The 17,128-nt window shown below is 44.7% G+C and overlaps 1 protein-coding gene across 2 annotated transcripts in view; it reads right to left on the reverse strand.

Moving 5' to 3' along the window:
* Positions 1-468: 468 nt before the first annotated feature.
* Positions 469-17,128, reverse strand: part of bap1 (BRCA1 associated deubiquitinase 1) — a 55,230-nt gene continuing 38,570 nt past the window's right edge. The window contains exons 12-17 of one of the 2 annotated variants that reach the window (XM_067998984.1): positions 12,303-12,436; positions 10,152-10,603; positions 8,051-8,223; positions 3,326-3,418; positions 2,517-2,589; positions 469-1,266 (exon numbers count right to left, since the gene is read on the reverse strand). In XM_067998984.1, the coding sequence (XP_067855085.1) occupies positions 1,133-1,266; positions 2,517-2,589; positions 3,326-3,418; positions 8,051-8,223; positions 10,152-10,603; positions 12,303-12,436 (1,059 nt within the window). In that variant the 3' untranslated portion in view covers positions 469-1,132. The remainder of the gene's footprint in view (positions 1,267-2,516; positions 2,590-3,325; positions 3,419-8,050; positions 8,224-10,151; positions 10,604-12,302; positions 12,437-17,128) is intronic. The other variant, XM_067998985.1, reaches the window with a different exon arrangement.

Here is a 17,128-nt window from a genome sequence, read left to right on the forward strand (position 1 = left end):
AGTAGAGCAAAATATATTTTTATAATGTAAATAACTGGGAATATGAGGTTTTGGGGGGAGAAAAACAAGGTTACTTGTATCTTAACTTTTGTAAAGTGGTTGGTAAATGGTATTACAGATATTATACCTCTGAGGCCTGTCTCTTTCAGTGTCAGTAAGAGGTGTAATATTTTTACCTTGTGTGGATTATGTTATGTATTGCTTCAGTAAATTTGCTATATTACAGTGATAGGGAGACTGCAGTCAGCAGAACCAATGCAAACATCAGAAAGTGCATTCCTGACTACTTGTGAGTAACACCACAGGAGATCTAGCTTCTGGTTAATAGTAGTCACCGTGTGTTCAAACTGGAGCTGAATCAGACATCAACACAATACAATTGCACTAAATGACCATTTCTTTTTAACCACAGCAATAATCTATTTTATAATCCAGATTTGTTTCAATTGATCACTGACTCCACCCAACTTACAAAAAAGTGCTCTTTAATTTGAACTGGCATTTAATTCAAGATCGGAATCAGTACCCTCTGAACAAACGGGCTTTATTCCACAGTCCTCGCTTATTCTCACGTTTGCTTGTCGTACGTCCAGCAACCTAGTCCCTTCAAGCACTCAGTCGGTCAGCGGCCAGGTGTGTAACAGTCATCCTTTAAACAGTCCCCAATATAAAAGCACTCCCAAAGACGGCAGGGAATTTAGAGGAAAGCTTGAATTTAGATGATACAGGACGGAGAAAAAAAATAAATGGAGCTAATTCAGACAGTTCATACACAGTAGAGGATCAGACCAAGGTTGTAATCCCCATGTACTTTGGTACTGTCCTGCTTGCAAGCATTGAACAGTGCTGGGAAGAGCAAACAGATTCTGTACAAGCAGCTGCTTCATATCACTGGCCCCACTCATTGACTGATCCCATGCTTAGTTTCGCTGGACTGTGACGGCTTCATTTTCCAAACCAGATCCAAAGTTAGTGTAATCATCCTGTGTTCCTGTCAAGAGTCTGTGATGGGAGCAAGCAGCTCCACCAGCTGAATCCTGCACTCCTTGGTAACCAGAGCTGCTAGTCAGTCTTGCAGGGACGGGTCCGATGCTGAAGGCATGGGTGCCTGGGCTTTCGCCGGTCGCAAGTGTCACTGCCGCTTAGCTTTGTACGGCCGGGAACGTTTCCGCCGGTCCGGCTTGCGCTGTTTGTGGAGGCGCCCGATGCTCACGCCCTGTCTCCTCCGCACGGAGATGTTCTGTTCCACGAGGCTGGCCAGCATTCCTATTGGGCGAATTAGATAGCAGTGATCAATAACTCTCAAATCCGTCAGTCGGTTAGATTGGAATTCATCCTGAGCAGTGATGATATTGGTCCAGTAACCCTTCCACGTCACGATAAGGGGCACGCCCCCTCTAGCCAGCAGCATTGCTAATCCCTGGGTTAACTACCATCCAACCTACCCAAAATACAATCAACGCAATTTTGAACAACACTGACATCAAATTACATACAAAACGTTCAGACTGGAAGGGACGGGCAGGAATTAGTTGGGCAGGTGCATGAGAAGGGCGATTTCCATTCAAAGAATTAGATGTGAAATCTCTTCTTTATTTGCACCCTCCATATAAGCTTGTATCCTAACGTTGCATTTTCTGTGTAGCAGGGTGGACCATTTGAGCGACTTCTAATATCTGCTTTAAGGACTCGTCTACAGGTTCTCTCACTCCAACATTTCATTTCCAACAGCACCCATGCTCAAGGGCTCTCGGAGTAAGATTGCCACTGCCTTTCCCAATTAGAGTTTCCTTCTGTGAATTTTGTGCTAATTAAGAGAGATTTCAGCACTGGGGAATGGATTTCTAGCATCAATACGCTCAGGTTGGACACAGAGTAACGCTTCATTTACTCAGCACCCGTTGTCAAAGCAGCAGCCCATACACCATTTTTCCAATTCCCAAACCAGTAACTGGTGGCCCTTCTGAGTGAGGCTGCCAATTTGTTCCAAAATGAGGGCCCAAGCCCACTTTCTGTACAGCCAGCAAAAAGAGGAAACGTTCATGCCATCTGTCAGGGCTGGATTTGAACTCAGGGTGGAAGGCCTGTGCCATACCCACTGCATCACGCAGTTCTTTGGTACGATAACCCAATTAAACGTCAGTCAATACTTGCTGTTAGTGCTAGGCCACCTGGAGAATAGTTTCTAGTGAGTACGGGCTGGGTCAGGAATGGGAGAAAGTTGCACTTGCACAACGAGGTCACAACTACTTTAATGGTGCAGAAAAATGACTCAATACATTTGCTAACTTATAAGCACAGCATTCACTGATCCCCACTAAGTTAGGGATTAGGTTCATAAAGCATCACTTGAAGGATGCAATAAGGCAGAGATACTTGCGTACGGAAGATATTACACAAACTTACCTGCAGCAGGTCAGGATGGAACTAACCCCCTGTGATATAATGTAATGGTGCCTTTCCCAATTGAAAAGGGAACCAAAGAGCCTCAAAGGCTTCAGCAAACAGTCCCTTACCTTCTTGAGACAGCATCGAGATGAAGGTACAGATGAACTCATCATAATTGTGGGTCCTTCGCTGATCATCAATCTGATCAGAAATAACACAAAACTCACTGGCTAAACTTCGCAAAGATTTGTAAAACAAATAAACCGGTTACAATTTAACAAACGAAGCCTAGCAGTAATGTACCTAATGTTTGTTAGTCTTTACATCTCAGAGCAGCTTCACTACACACTTAGCACTTCAAAAAAAAATCCCTTCCCACTGTTACTTCAGTTTTTCTCCCTTTTGCTCCTCTCCTGGAGTTAAGGAGGGTGAAAAAGATCAGCAGCCTGGTTTAACACCCTGCCCAGTTTTCTTTTCCACAGACTTCAAAGGAAAACAAAATCGGACAGGTTGTAAAATGGGCGGCTGATTCGCTATCGTCCATTCTGCGTTGCCAGGCTGGGTTATAGTTCCTTGAACACATCTTTCCCAGTCGTCACTGAAGAATGTGTGAGGTTTGACAGTGTGTGACCGTGGAGATCCAACACAGTTGGGACGAATCCTGTCCTCACTTGCTGCCCGCCTCCACCCACCCACACATTTTCGCAGGGGTCACTGGACAGCGATTAGGAGCAGGAACCTGATGTGATTTTTCCCTACCCTAGCCAAGAACACTTGATCCTATTATAATACCCCTACTGACACCTAACTGAGATCAGCTAATACCACACACCATGGGGGACTCGGGGAACTTTCTAGTATAAATGGCTTAGTAGTAGGCGGTGCATTTATCCACTGAGAGACAGAGTCAGAGAGACCAGTTATCATTTCTATTCACCTTGTACTTCTTGCGCTTCTCCACCTCCTCCTTAAGGCATACCTCGCAGTTAGAGATCTCAGCCTCCACACACTTCAATAAGGCCAGCAGCTCCTGCAAACAACGCAAGAATTGGTAAAGGGGGAGGGGTCTCCGTTTCCATGCAGCAGAAACTCAGTTCTCTAACAATAATCATTCCCCCAACTCCCCGCCTCAGTGTTCCTCACTTAAGAACATAAGAAATAGGAGCAGGAGTGGGCCATACAGCCCCTCAAGCCTGCTCCGTCATTCAATTATGGCTGATCTTCGACCTCAACTCCACTTTCCTGCCCGATCTCCATATCCCTTGATTCCCCTAGAGTCCAAAAATCTATCTATCTCAGCCTTGAATATACCCAATGACTCAGCAAACACAGCCCTCTGGGATAAAGAATTCCAAAGATTCACAACCCTGAGTGAAGAAATTCCTCCTCATCTCAGTCTTAAATGGCCAACCCCTTATCCTGCGACTATGCCCTCTGGTTCTAGACTCTCCAGCCGGGGAAACAACCTTTCAGCATCTACCCTGCCAAGCCCCCTCAGAATCTTATATGTTTCAATGAGATCACCTCTCATTCTTCTAAACTCCAGAGAGTATCTACTCTCTGCTCTCTACTCCAGAGTATTTTACTCGACCATTTCTCATAGGACAACCCTCATCCCAGGAATCAATCTAGTGAACCTCCGTTGCACCACCTCTAAGGCAAGTATATCCTTCCTTAGATAAGGAGACCAAAACTGTATACAATACTCCAAGTGAGGTCTCACCAAAGCCCTGTACAATTGTAGTAAGACTTACGTACTCTTGCACTCCAACCCCCTTGCAATAAAGGCCAACATGCCATTTGCTTTCCTAATTGCCTGCTGTACCTGCATGCTAACTTTTGTGTTTCTTGTTCCCAAGTCTCTCTGGACACCGACATTTGATTGTTTCTTACCATTTAAAAAAATATTCTGTTTTTCTATTCTTCCTACCAAAATGAGTAACCTCACATTTCCCCTTATTATACTCCACCTGCCACCTTCTTGCCCACTCACTTAACCTGTCTATATCCCTTTGCAGAGTCTTTGTGTCCTCCTCACTGCTTACTTTCCCACCTAGCTTTGTATCATCAGCAAACTTGGATACATTACACTCGGTCCCTTCATCTAAGTCATTAATATAGATTGTAAATGGCCGAGGCCCAAGCACCGATCCTTGCGGTACCCCACTAGTTACAGCCTGCCAACCTGAAAATGACCCGTTTATCCCTACTCTCTGTTTTCTGTCCATTAACCAATCCTCTATTCATGTTACCCCCAACCCCATGAGCCCTTATCTTGTGTAACCACCTTTTATGTGGCACCTTATCGAGTGCCTTTTGAAAATCCAAATATACTACATCCACTGGTTCCCCTTTATCTACCCTGCTAGTTACATCCTCAAAAAAGTCTAATAAATTTGTCAAACATGATTTCCCTTTCATAAAACCATGTTGACTCTGCCTAATCATATTATAATGTCTAAGTGCCCTGTTACCACTTCCTTAATAATGGATTCCAGCATTTTCCCAACGACTGATGCCAGGCCAACTGGCCTGTAGTTCCCTGTTTTCTCTCTCCCTCCTTTCTTGAATAGCTGGGTTACATTTGCTACACTTGCTAACAATCTGCTGGGACTGTTCTAGAATCTAGGGAATTTTGGAAGATTGTACCCAATGCATCCACTATCTCTGCAGCCACCTCTTTTAGAACCCTCAGATGTAGGCCATCAGGTCCAGTAGATTTATCGGCTTTTGGACCCATTAGTTTCTCAAGTACTTTTTCTCTACTGATAATAATTGTTTTAAGTTCCTCACTCTCATTAGCCCCTTGGTTCCCCACTATTTTTGGTATGCTTTTCGTGTCTTCTACTGTGAAGATAGATACAAAATATTTGTTTAACGTCTCTGCCATTTCCTGATTCCCCATTATAATTTCTCCTGTCTCAGCCTCTAAGGGGCCAATGTTTACCTTTGCTACTCTTTTTTTACATATTCGTAGAAGCTCTTACAATCCATTTTTATATTTCTTGCTAGTTTACTTTCATATTCTATTTTCTCCCTTTATATCAATTTTTTGGTTGTCCTTTGCTGGTTTCTAAAACTCTCCCAATCCTCAGGCTTACTATTCTTCTTGGCAGGATAATAGGCCTCTTCTTTTAATCTAATACTATCCTTAACTTCTTTAGTTAGCCACGGTGGGGGGGGGGGGGGGGGTCACTTTTCCTGTGGAGTTTTTATTTCTCAATGGAATGTATATTTGTTCAGAATATTGAAATATTTCTTTAAATGTTTGCCATTGTTTTTCAACCATCATACTCTTTAATTTCCCAATCTACCTTAGCCAACTCACCCCTCACACTTATGTAATTAGCTTTATTTAAATTTAAGTCTCTAGTTTCGGACTTAAGTATGTCACTCTTAAACTCAATGTGAAATTCTATCATATTATGATCACTCTTCCCCAGAGGATCCTTTACTGTGAGATTATTAATTAACCCTGTCTCATTACACAATACAAGATCTAAAATAGTCTGTTCCCTGGTTGGTTCCATGACATATTGCTCTAGGAAACCATCTCGAAATCATTCCATGAACTCATCCTCCAAACTCCCTTTGCCAATTTGATTTGCCCAGTCTATATGAAGATTAAATTCCCCCATGATGACTGTACCTTTGTTACAAGCTCCGATTATTTTATGATTAATACTCTGTCCAACTGTTTAGCTATTAGGGGGCCGATAAACTACTCCCACCAGTGTTTCCTGCCCTTTTTTATTTCTTATTTCCACCCATACTGATTCTACTTCCTGATCTTCCGAGCCAAGATCCTTTCTCACCACTATCCTTATGTCATCCTTTATTATTAGGGCTACACTCCCCTCCTTTTCCATTCTACCTGTCTTTTCTAAACGTCATGTATCCTGGAATATTTAGTTCCCAATCTTGGTCACTTTGCAACCATATCTCTGTAATGACTATTAGATTAAACCCATTTATCTCTATTTGTGCAACGAATTCATCTATCTTATTACAAATGCTCCATGCATTCAGATAAAGCGCCTTTAATTTTGACTTTCTACCATTTTTTCCTGCTTTGACCTTACTTGTTAATGCTCTATTATTGATAAACTCTGTCCCTTCCTGCCACACTCTGCTTATCTTTACCCAAATCACTACACTGCTCTGTTGCCTTGACTTTTCTCATTAGATTTCTAAATTTCCCCTTACTTGACCACCCCCCTCCCCCAACTTTTTAGTTTAAAGTCCTGTCTAAAGCCTTAGTAATTAGATTCGCCAAGACGCTGGTCCCAGCCCGGTTTTAAGTGGAGCCCGTCCCAATGTAACAGCTCCCTCTTTCCCCAGTACTGCTGCCAGTACCCCATGAATCGAAACTCCCGTCTCCCTCACCACTCTTTGAGCCAAGCATTTAACTCTCTGATCTGTTTGTCCCTATGCCAATTTGCACGTGGCTCAGCACAACTGCTGCGATGAGTGAAAGCATGCAAAATTAGAAATAACTGTTGAATCTTTTGTTTTTCACTAAACATGCCTTTTCTCAGCTCCCGACAATAACAGTGATTTAATCCTGCTCACTCATTGGTTTGTCTCCTTATTCACCCTCTACGTACAAATATGAACTGCCATCATCCCACAGGGCAAATTTACCTGGGTTACTGCCCCTTTAAAAAAATTCACACTGGATAGTCAGGTGAGCTCTCTTCCCCTTCTCCACCCTGACTGTTGAGAACTGTGTGTGGAGGGGACAGCAACAAGCGCTGAGGGATCAATGTAATCAGTAACTAGAAAATTAATACAGTAACACAGGGTCCCAGCCATCCCAGGTGAGGAGAATGGCAGGCAATCAGAAGGGAGCTTTGAAAGAAGGTCACCTACGTATTCTAAGAATGAGAAGAACCATAAGTATGAATAAAGACAGGGAAACAGAAGTGAGGCGTAGTTCAGGATGGTGCTTCGTGCAGCGGGTTACACCTTGGTGGATACTGAAGCAGCAAAAGAGAATAAAAACTTAAAAACAAAGCAATGCATGACGCTCACACTCACTGATGATCTGAGGTCAAACCACCAGGAGAAAACCCCACCCTCAAATGACTCTCTGGTTTAGACTGGTGCGTGGTATATTGTATAAAAGCAGTCACTACAATTACTGAAGTACAGCGCAATCCTTGGCATTATACTAGTTTTCCCTTCTCTCCTTTCTTGAAAGTGATATCTCTTTTGATGGGGTATAGTTCATGGGTGCCAGCAATGCTCCATTACCTAGGCAAAGGGGTCATTATTCAAACGTAAGCCTAGACAGTGAACAGTGGCAGGCTATTTGACTGTGGGGGCATTGCATGTTGCCCTTACCCATGTCCACTATCCAGCAGGGCTTACTGATAGCATCAGGAGCAAGAATCCTGCTTAACTTTTCCTCTCCCTAACCTGGGGCAGTTAAACTAAATAACTGGTCACTCTAAGTAGTCCCCACATCTTACATTTAGGGATGTGCCCATACTGCCCGTACCACTGCCCCAGCACCTAATTCAACATTGACTGAAGATGAAACCTGGGATGACCTGTGGTTCAGAACCACACCGGGTGGTGCAATTACCTTCTGATCCATCTGAATCCTTCATTTATTACAGCAATCATCACTCAGCCAGTCAACAGACAGGAAGCCTACCTTAGGGGAATACTTTTCTGCAACATTTTGTTCAATGCTTCCACTCCCTGGAAATTTCTCCTTCCTGTCACAGGATGCCGGGGACTCTTTTCCATCCTCCATTTTGACTTCCGTAGGCCTGTCCACACTGTGAGGCAGTGGTGAGCTTTTAATGGACTCTGTTTTCTGCTGGTCTACAACCAAAGAGGTGACAGTTAAAAAAAAAATGATGTCCCAGTAGCGGTTAACAAACTCTTCCTAAATGTCTGACATCGATCGCCAAGGCAGATCAACTTGTCTGGAATGAATTATAGGACGTTATAAATTTGAGGTCTGCCCCAGATATTCTCATAGATTCAGCAGCGCTGGTCACTCCCGTAAGCGGTCTCTGCACCTTACGTTCATGAGTGTGCCCATACTGCCCAGTATCTAATCATACAATAGCATAACCCAGGGGTCTAACAATAGGATATGAACTGGATATTTGTGTCTTTCTTACATGCCCTCACGTGCACTTGGCCAGTCTTTCAGTAGGCGAGCTGGAAATATTTTATTGAGACCAGGTCACATATGACTCGTCAGGCTGCTTTGTTTTACAGACAAGTGAACATAGAGGGTGACAGTTATAATTAAAGCTCACTTAATTTCAAACCGTTCCTTGTCAAGAAAAGGAGATGATTAGAGAGGTAGCTTTAAACGTACAAAATTATCTGTGTTCAAGAATGTAAAATGATATCTCGGGGAAGGGAAAAAGTGAAATGATCTAAAAAAAAAGGCAGAGAACCGAGTTTACAACTGGGGTATGATACACTCTCCTGTCAGGTAATGGAAGACCGCAGCATCGCATATGATGAGATTAGAAGGGCATGCACAATGAATGATGTGTGACTTCAACCAATCAAATATAACTGGGAATGCCTAAAGGAAAGTGTGGAGACCGAATCTGAACTGGTTATTGTGGCATTAGACTGCTTCTTGACACAATATATAATGGATGCACAAAGTGGGGGATGGGGTCGATGAAATGGACATCTAGCCTTGGAGCCTGCAAACAATCAGGATGGTATATCCACAATGCAGAAGTGAAGGGAATCTCTGGGGATCAGTGACCAAAATATGATCTCTGGGGATCAGCGACCAGAATATGATCAAAGCTAGCGCCAGCAAGGACCAGAACTGAAGTATAGAAAGAAAACCTCTCTGGAACAAGGGGGAAACTAAAAGAGGTTAAGTGGCCGCACGGCTAAGGGAGGGAACCAGTTAAGTATTAAATATGAAAGACAAGTGTATACCAAAAGGAAATAAATGTGCACTGAACGAGTTGTCTCCAAAATGGATGAACAGAGAATGTAAAATGGAGATAAGAATAAAAACGCATTACATAAAGCTATAGTGAAAAGGGAAGGGTACGTACACAATGTCAGAAGGAGATTGGGTGCTAACAGAACACCAGAGAGATATACAGTAAATAGTAAGATCTTTAAAAGAAAAGGTGGTTGAATTACTTAATGGTCATATTTAGAAGAGTTCACCAGGGAGGAAAATCCTAGTTTGCTATCTATTGTGAGACGACGATTATCATAGAATATTTTGAGATCAGTGTGAAGGAGTGACTTGAAAAACAAGAGACTTAAAAAATAAAAGGGACTGAAGACTAACAAATCTCTTGGGTTGATGGCATATGTCCCAGGGAGACCCTCAGTTACCATAGAATCTGTCCTCACACTAATTTGCATAGGGATCATGAAATATGAGACCAAAGAGGTGCTGTAAAATGAGAGGGATCCCTGGCTCAATTTCTACGCTCCCTAGACTGGGGGCACGGAGGCTAATTATCGTGGCCCTATTACTGCTCAGCTAACTCAGCACAAACCGAAGATTGGGATTTTCCTGGTCTGTCTGAGGCAGCTGCTCACTGTATCATTAGTGCAGCCTCATTACTGCCTCTTTCCTACATTACAACAGTGACTACACTTTAAAAAGTACTTAATTGGTTGTAAAGCCCTTTGGGACGACCTGGGGTCGTTAAAGGTGTTATATAAATGCAAGTCTTTCTTTCTTTACATCTTTCCTATTGCAGGGCTTCACATGCCCCCTCAACCTCTCATCACCTGGCTCCTACCTGTGATTCTGAGGGTCTGCAGCATTCCTTCATCTCCCAGGTGCAACAGGTTTGTGCTAACAACCGGCCCAAGGTCGCGCACTGCTCGGTTGTAACGCATGCAATCCACTCGGGACAGACTTTCCTCCTCCCCAAACAACACTTTGGAGATGTGAGAGGTGACTGGGCTTGAGGGGCGGGTGGGGTTGGCCGAACGGATGGGGGAGCGGAGCGGAGAGTTGAACGCGCTCCCAATCTCCGAGGCGGTATCTGTGCTCTCGTTACTGGGGGTCGGAGATGGCTGTGGATGGGCGGGAACGCCACCGCTACCGGTCTTTATGCAAAGGGGAATAGACAAGTCCTTTTGGGATTCCTTTAGCTTCTCAGTCAGTACGTTGATAGTGCTGGGCTGCAGAAGGGAAAGCTGCTCACTGGGTCGCTGCTCCTCCAACAGATGGCTCTTCTTTTTATACCTGCACATAAAGAATGAAAAGTAAACAAACTTGTTTGATGCTGAGGCAACGTAGGAAATATTTTTTCATATTACTCTTATATACATGCACAATAGCTGATTAGATTGTAACTACACCAACAATGAAAAGAGGGGTGTGAGTGTGACCATGTAACCATGCCGAGGGTCTCCTAACAGTTCAGTGAATAAATTATTGTGGTACTGAGCCTTACAGTTGAGAAGGTCCCATGTGCCCAGTTAGTTAATAACACCTGGCTGACTTTCCCTTCCTAGCCTCAGGATTCGATAGTTGGCCTCAGTGCCCATAGGCCAGGAAGGCAGTCAGGTTTCTCACTCCCAATGACTATCCTGTGACCTTCTGCTGCAGGTATGGTAAACCTTTATAACTCACGGGTTAGGCCTCAGCTGGAGTATTGTGGCCAATTCTGCGCAACATCCTTTAGGAAGGATATCAAGGCCTTGGAGGGGGTGCAGAGGAGCTTTACTAGAATGGTGCCAGGGATGAGGGACTTCAGTTATGTGGAGAGACTGGAGAAGCCAAGATTGTCCTACTTAGAGCAGAGAAGGTTAATGGGGTTTTGATGGAGGTGTTCAAAATTACGAGGGGTTTTGACAGAGTAGATAGGGAGAAACTGTTCACAGTGGCGGGAGGGTTGTTAACCAGAGGACACAGATTTATGTTAATTGGCAAAAAATCTAGGGGGAAATAAGAATTTTTTTTATGCAGCGAGTTGCTGTGATCTGGAATGCATTGCCTGAAAGGGTGGTTGATGCAGATTCAATAGTAACTTTCAGAAAGGGAATTGGATATATATTTGAAAAGGAGAAATTTGCAAGGCTATGGGAAAAGAATGGGGGAGTGGAACTAATTGGATAGCTCTTCCAAAGAGCTGGGACAGGCACGATGGGCTGAATGGCCTCCTTCTGTGCTGTACGATTCTATGATGTGTGGGCATTGGCTGTGGACAGATTTGGGCTTGGCTGCCAACATTCACTATCCAGGCTTGCACATTAATATTAGACTCGTTCTTAAAGGGTGGGGGACACTTTGTGCATTTGTATTCCAGCAACAGTCAGTGCCTTCAGGAGTGGAGGGGAGAAAATTGACATGGCCCTACGTATTGGAACTAGGTGAGATTTTGTTGGCTCACTAAATATAGTCACCATAGGTGCATGCGAAAACATTGCTGATGAGTGTCAGCAGGCAATTCAACTAAGAGCACCATGCCCATCCTTTTGTTAACCTGGCATCATGTGTGGATTTTCCAGCTGGGGTCACTGAATAGCAATTAGGAGTTGGAACCCTGGCTGATGTTTCTTATCCCGAGCCCAGACCAACTGCAGCACTCGTCTCCGTGGCTCAGATCAGCTAACTCCATACAGACCTAGGATTAAACCTGGGATCTCCTTGCTATACACAGTTCAGTTCCACCCTAAGCTGGTGTACTTACCAACTGAGTTAATGGGGGGAACCTTGTGGGTACTTTAGATAATGATAGTACTATCAATGACCAGACTACGAGAGGGGAAAGGATATATCAGCTAATTCCTAGCACAGAATAGTGCATAGAACCACCGATTAGTTCCCCTGCTTTCTCCTCTCCTGAAGGTGTTGACTCCTTGCTGCGATATGGTACCAACAGATCGTGACTACATTTTGGAAGCTGAATCCCTGGGAGCTGCACGTGCACTGGACTGACCTGATAGCTGTGTTGGTATTCTGACCATCTTCCTCCTCTTCCTCATCGTACTCGTCATCATCGTCTGAGTAACGGTGGTGCTGGGGGATGGGCAGTCGGCCATGACCAACACCAGAAGCAAGGTCTTCCTCTTCCTGTGGGAAGGTGAGAACAACAAGTGATAACACACTGACCTGGCTACCAAACTGAATCCCCCCAGCCTCATTCACACTGGATTTAGACAGCTAATCTGGCAAAACAAGGGCTCATTTAAAAATGACTTGGTCAGTCCACGTGCTAGAAGCCAATGATATCAATGCCTCATATCTAACAACTTAACCAAAAAGCAGAACCTTTTTTGAAAAAGATGTGTTGTTGAGCACAGTAACTTCTACCAAATAGTTCTCTCAATGATCATATTGCCTCCCCACCCCACGTTTTACCTCTCCTCTCCTGAAGGTACTGACGTGTACTGACATACAGTTCGACAGGCAGCTCTTTGGTACCTTACTCTGGCTGATTCTGCCTTTACCTCACCCAAGGGTGCTGGGGTCAATTGTACTGCCGCAACTGTCACCCTGGCTGAGATCAGCATGGACTGGGGTCTGAACCTGGGACCATTTGCTCTACTGGGCCTTGTGCTACACCAAATGCTGCATCACTTTTTATATAAACAAACATTCCAAACTGATCTCCCAAAAGGTTAAGGTGTTGCACTATTTACAGCTTTCCTCATTCTCTGACACAAGTTTCACCTCCACATCCAAAAAGGGACTTGCGAGCAACCCACAAGGAAACATTATCTAGGCGTATTCCTTTAAGAAATTTATGCTGTAGGCATTGAGGTGATCTCCATTGCCCTCACCTATTGCAGATTCAATTGGAGGAAGGCATTCAATTCTCTGCCTGGAGGAAGCATCATGAGGACGAAAGGAACCAGCGAGAGCAGTGAATAAACACCCAACATCAAAACTAGTGGAAGTTAAAACAGCGAAACAGGAACACAGGTCCCAGCCACGCCAGGGTAGAAAGAGAACGAGGGGTAGAAATGGAGGCAGCTCTCCACGGGGAGGCAAAACTCTAAGAATGAGGAAGACTAAGGTAAGTTATAGAACACTGTTCCAGGCAGTGCTTGCAGTTTACCAAATGTACCATGGCTTTACAAAGTTGGGGGTGAACCTTGCAAACTATCGTTTACTCTCCTGTCAACGAGCATGGGGAAGAAATAAGAATCCCAATCATTTCAGTCACTGAAGCGTTTGCGATCATTCCTCAGTTTTCTCCTCTGCCGACGTAGCTGACTCTAGCTATGGAACAGTTCTGCGGTACTGGACGCCCTGCAATATTTCACCCAAGTGGTTATTCTTCCTGTATAAACACAGCATCAGCAGGCTATGTGACCACTGGGACATCGCACCAATTCCTGATCCTGCCCTCAGTCACACATTCTTTGCAGGATTTCACCGGAGCGGCGGGAACCAGTGAGAGCGGAGCGAGGTTAAAAACAACGCACAGCGAGAGCGGGAGTGGAACGACCGCGTTCCGATAAAAATCTAAGAGTGACGTCACAGGTGAAGCGGGTTGGTGATTGGTGAGACCGGAGCTGATTGGTGAGTAGGTTCAGGTGAGAATTTCTACCATTTTACTGGAAGTAAAGTAATAAGAAAGGGAAGGTCTGCAGGTTTTATAGCAGGTAGTGTTTTTTTTAAGTGAACCTAGGTCCCAAGTATAGTTAACATTTTCTAATTTCAACGTAATTTAAAAGGGGTAACTAAGCTAAGGCAAGTCATGGCAGCAGACCTCGCACCCGTGATATGCCCCTCCTGCAAGATGTGGGAAGTCATGGACACTACCAGTGTCCCTGCCGACCATGTGTGCAGGAAGTGTGTCCACCTGCAGCTAATGACCGATCGTATCTCGGAGCTGGAGCTGAGGGTGGATTCACTGTGGAGCATCCGCGATGCAGAGAAACTCGTGGATAGCACGTTTAGCGAGTTGGTAAAGGGAGTACAGGCAGGAAGTGAATGGGTGACCACCAGGCAGAGTAAGAGGTGCAGGCAGGGATCCCCTGTGGCCATCCCCCTCTCAAACAGGTATACCGTTTTGGATGCTGTTGGGGGAGATGGCTCACCAGGGGAAGGTGACAGCGGCCAGGTTCATGGCACCGTGGCTGGCTCTGCTGCACAGGAGGGCAGGAAAAAGAGTGGCAGAGCTATAGTTATAGGGGACTCGATTGTTAGGGGAATAGACAGGCATTTCTGCGGACGCAACCGAGACTCCAGGATGGTATGTTGCCTCCCTGGTGCAAGGGTCAGGGATGTCTCGGAGCGGCTGCAGGACATTCTGGAGGGGGAGGGTGAACAGCCAGTTGTCGTGGTGCATATAGGTACCAACGATATAGGTAAAAAACGGGATGAGGTCCTACAAGCTGAATTTAGGGAGTTAGGAGTTAAACTAAAAAGTAGGACCTCAAAGGTAGTAATCTCAGGATTGCTACCAGTGCCACGGGCTAGTCAGAGTAGGAATGACAGGATAGCTAGGATGAATACGTGGCTTGAGAGATGGTGCAAGAGGGAGGGATTCAAATTCCTGGGCCATTGGAACCGGTTCTGGGGGAGGTGGGACCAGTACAAATTGGATGGTCTGCACCTGGGCAGGACTGGAACCAATGTCCTAGGGGGAGTGTTTGCTAGTGCTGTTGGGGAGGGTTTAAACTAATGTGGCAGGGGGATGGGAACTGATGCAGGAAGTCAGTGGGAAGTAAAGTGGTGACAGAAACAAAAGGCAGTAAGGGAGAGTGTACAAAACATGACCGGACAGATGGTCTGAGAAAGCAGGGCAAAGACCAAGGGAAGTCTAAATTAAACTGCATTTATTTCAATGCAAGAAGTCTGATGGGCAAGGCAGATGAACTCAGGGCATGGATGGGTACATGGGACTGGGATGTTATAGCTAGAGAAATCAGGAGGGCAAAAAGGGGACATGAGATTGCTTTGGCAGATAAGGCAAAGGAGAATCCAAAGAACTTCTACAAATACATAAAGGGCAAAAGAGTAACTAGGGAGAGAGTAGGGCCTCTTAAGGATCAACAAGGTCATCTATGTGCGGAACCACAAAAGATGGGTGAGATCCTGAATGAATATTTCACATCGGTATTTACGGTTGAGAAAGGCATGGATGTTAGGGAACTTGGGGAAATAAATAGTGATGTCTTGAGGAGTGTACATATTACAGAGAGGGAGGTGCTGGAAGTCTTAACGCGCATCAAGGTAGATAAATCTCCGGGACCTGATGAAATGTATCCCAAGACGTTATGGGAGGTTAGGGAGGAAATTGCGGGTCCCCTAGCAGAGATATTTGAATCATCGACAGCGACAGGTGAGGTGCCTGAAGATTGGAGGGTAGCAAATGTTGTGCTTTGTTTAAGAAGGGCGGGAGGGAAAAGCCTGGGAACTACAGACCAGTGAGCCTGACATCTGTAGTGGGTAAGTTGTTAGAGGGTATTCTGAGAGACAGGATCTACAGGCATTTGGAGAGGCAGGGACGAATTAGGAACAGTCAGCATGGTTTTGTGAGAGGAAAATCATGTCTCATGAATTTGATTGAGTTTTTTGAAGGGGTAACCAAGAAGATAGATGAGGGCTGTGCAGTAGACGTGGTCTACATGGACTTCAGCAAAGCCTTTGACAAGGTACCACATGGTAGGTTGTTACATAAGGTTAAATCTCACGGGATCCAAGGTGAGGTAGCCAATTGGATACAAAATTGGCTTGACGACAGAAGACAGAGGGTGGTTGTAGAGGGTTGTTTTTCAAACTGGAGGCCTGTGACCAGCGGTGTGCCTCGGGGATCGGTGCTGGGACCGCTGTTATTTGTTATTTATATTAATGATTTGGATGAGAATTTAGGAGGCCTGGTTAGTAAGTTTGCAGATGACACCAAGATTGGTGGCATTGTGGACAGTGAAGAAGGTTATCTAGAATTGCAACGGGATCTTGATAAATTGGGCCAGTGGGCCGATGAATGGCAGATGGAGTTTAATTTAGATAAATGTGAGGTGATGCATTTTGGTAGATCGAATCGGGCCAGGACCTACTCCTTTTATGGTAGGGCTTTGGGGAGAGTTATAGAACAAAGAGATCTAGGAGTACAGGTTCATAGCTCCTTGAAAGTGGAGTCACAGGTGGATAGGGTGGTGAAGAAGGCATTCGGCATGCTTGGTTTCATTGGTCAGAACATTGAATACAGGAGTTGGGATGTCTTGTTGAAGTTGTACAAGACATTAATAAGGCCACACTTGGAATACTGTGTACAGTTCTGGTCACCCTATTATAGAAAGGATATTATTAAACTAGAAAGAGTGCAGAAAAGATTTACTAGGATGCTACCGGGACTTGATGGTTTGACTTATAGGGAGAGGTTAGATAGACTGGGACTTTTTTCCCCTGGAGAGTAGGAGGTTAAGGGGTGATCTTATAGAAGTCTATAAAATAATGAGGGGCATAAATAAGGTAGATAGTCAAAATCTTTTCCCAAAGGTAGGGGAGTCTATAACGAGGGGACATAGATTTAAGGTGAGAGGGGAGAGATACTAAAGGGTCCAGAGGGGCAATTTTTTCACTCAAAGGGTGGTGAGTGTCTGGAACGAGCTGCCAGAGACAGTAGTAGAGGCGGGTACAATTTTGTCTTATAAAAGCATTTGGACAGTTACATGGGTAAGATGGGTATAGAGCGATATGGGCCAAGTGCAGGCAATTGGGACTAGCTTAGTGGTATAAACTGTGCGACATGGACATGTTGGGCCGAAGGGCCTGTTTCCTTGTTGTAAACTTCTATGATTCTATAGC

Source organism: Heptranchias perlo, chromosome 17 (genome assembly GCF_035084215.1).
Source record: "Heptranchias perlo isolate sHepPer1 chromosome 17, sHepPer1.hap1, whole genome shotgun sequence".
NCBI lineage: Eukaryota > Metazoa > Chordata > Chondrichthyes > Hexanchiformes > Hexanchidae > Heptranchias > Heptranchias perlo.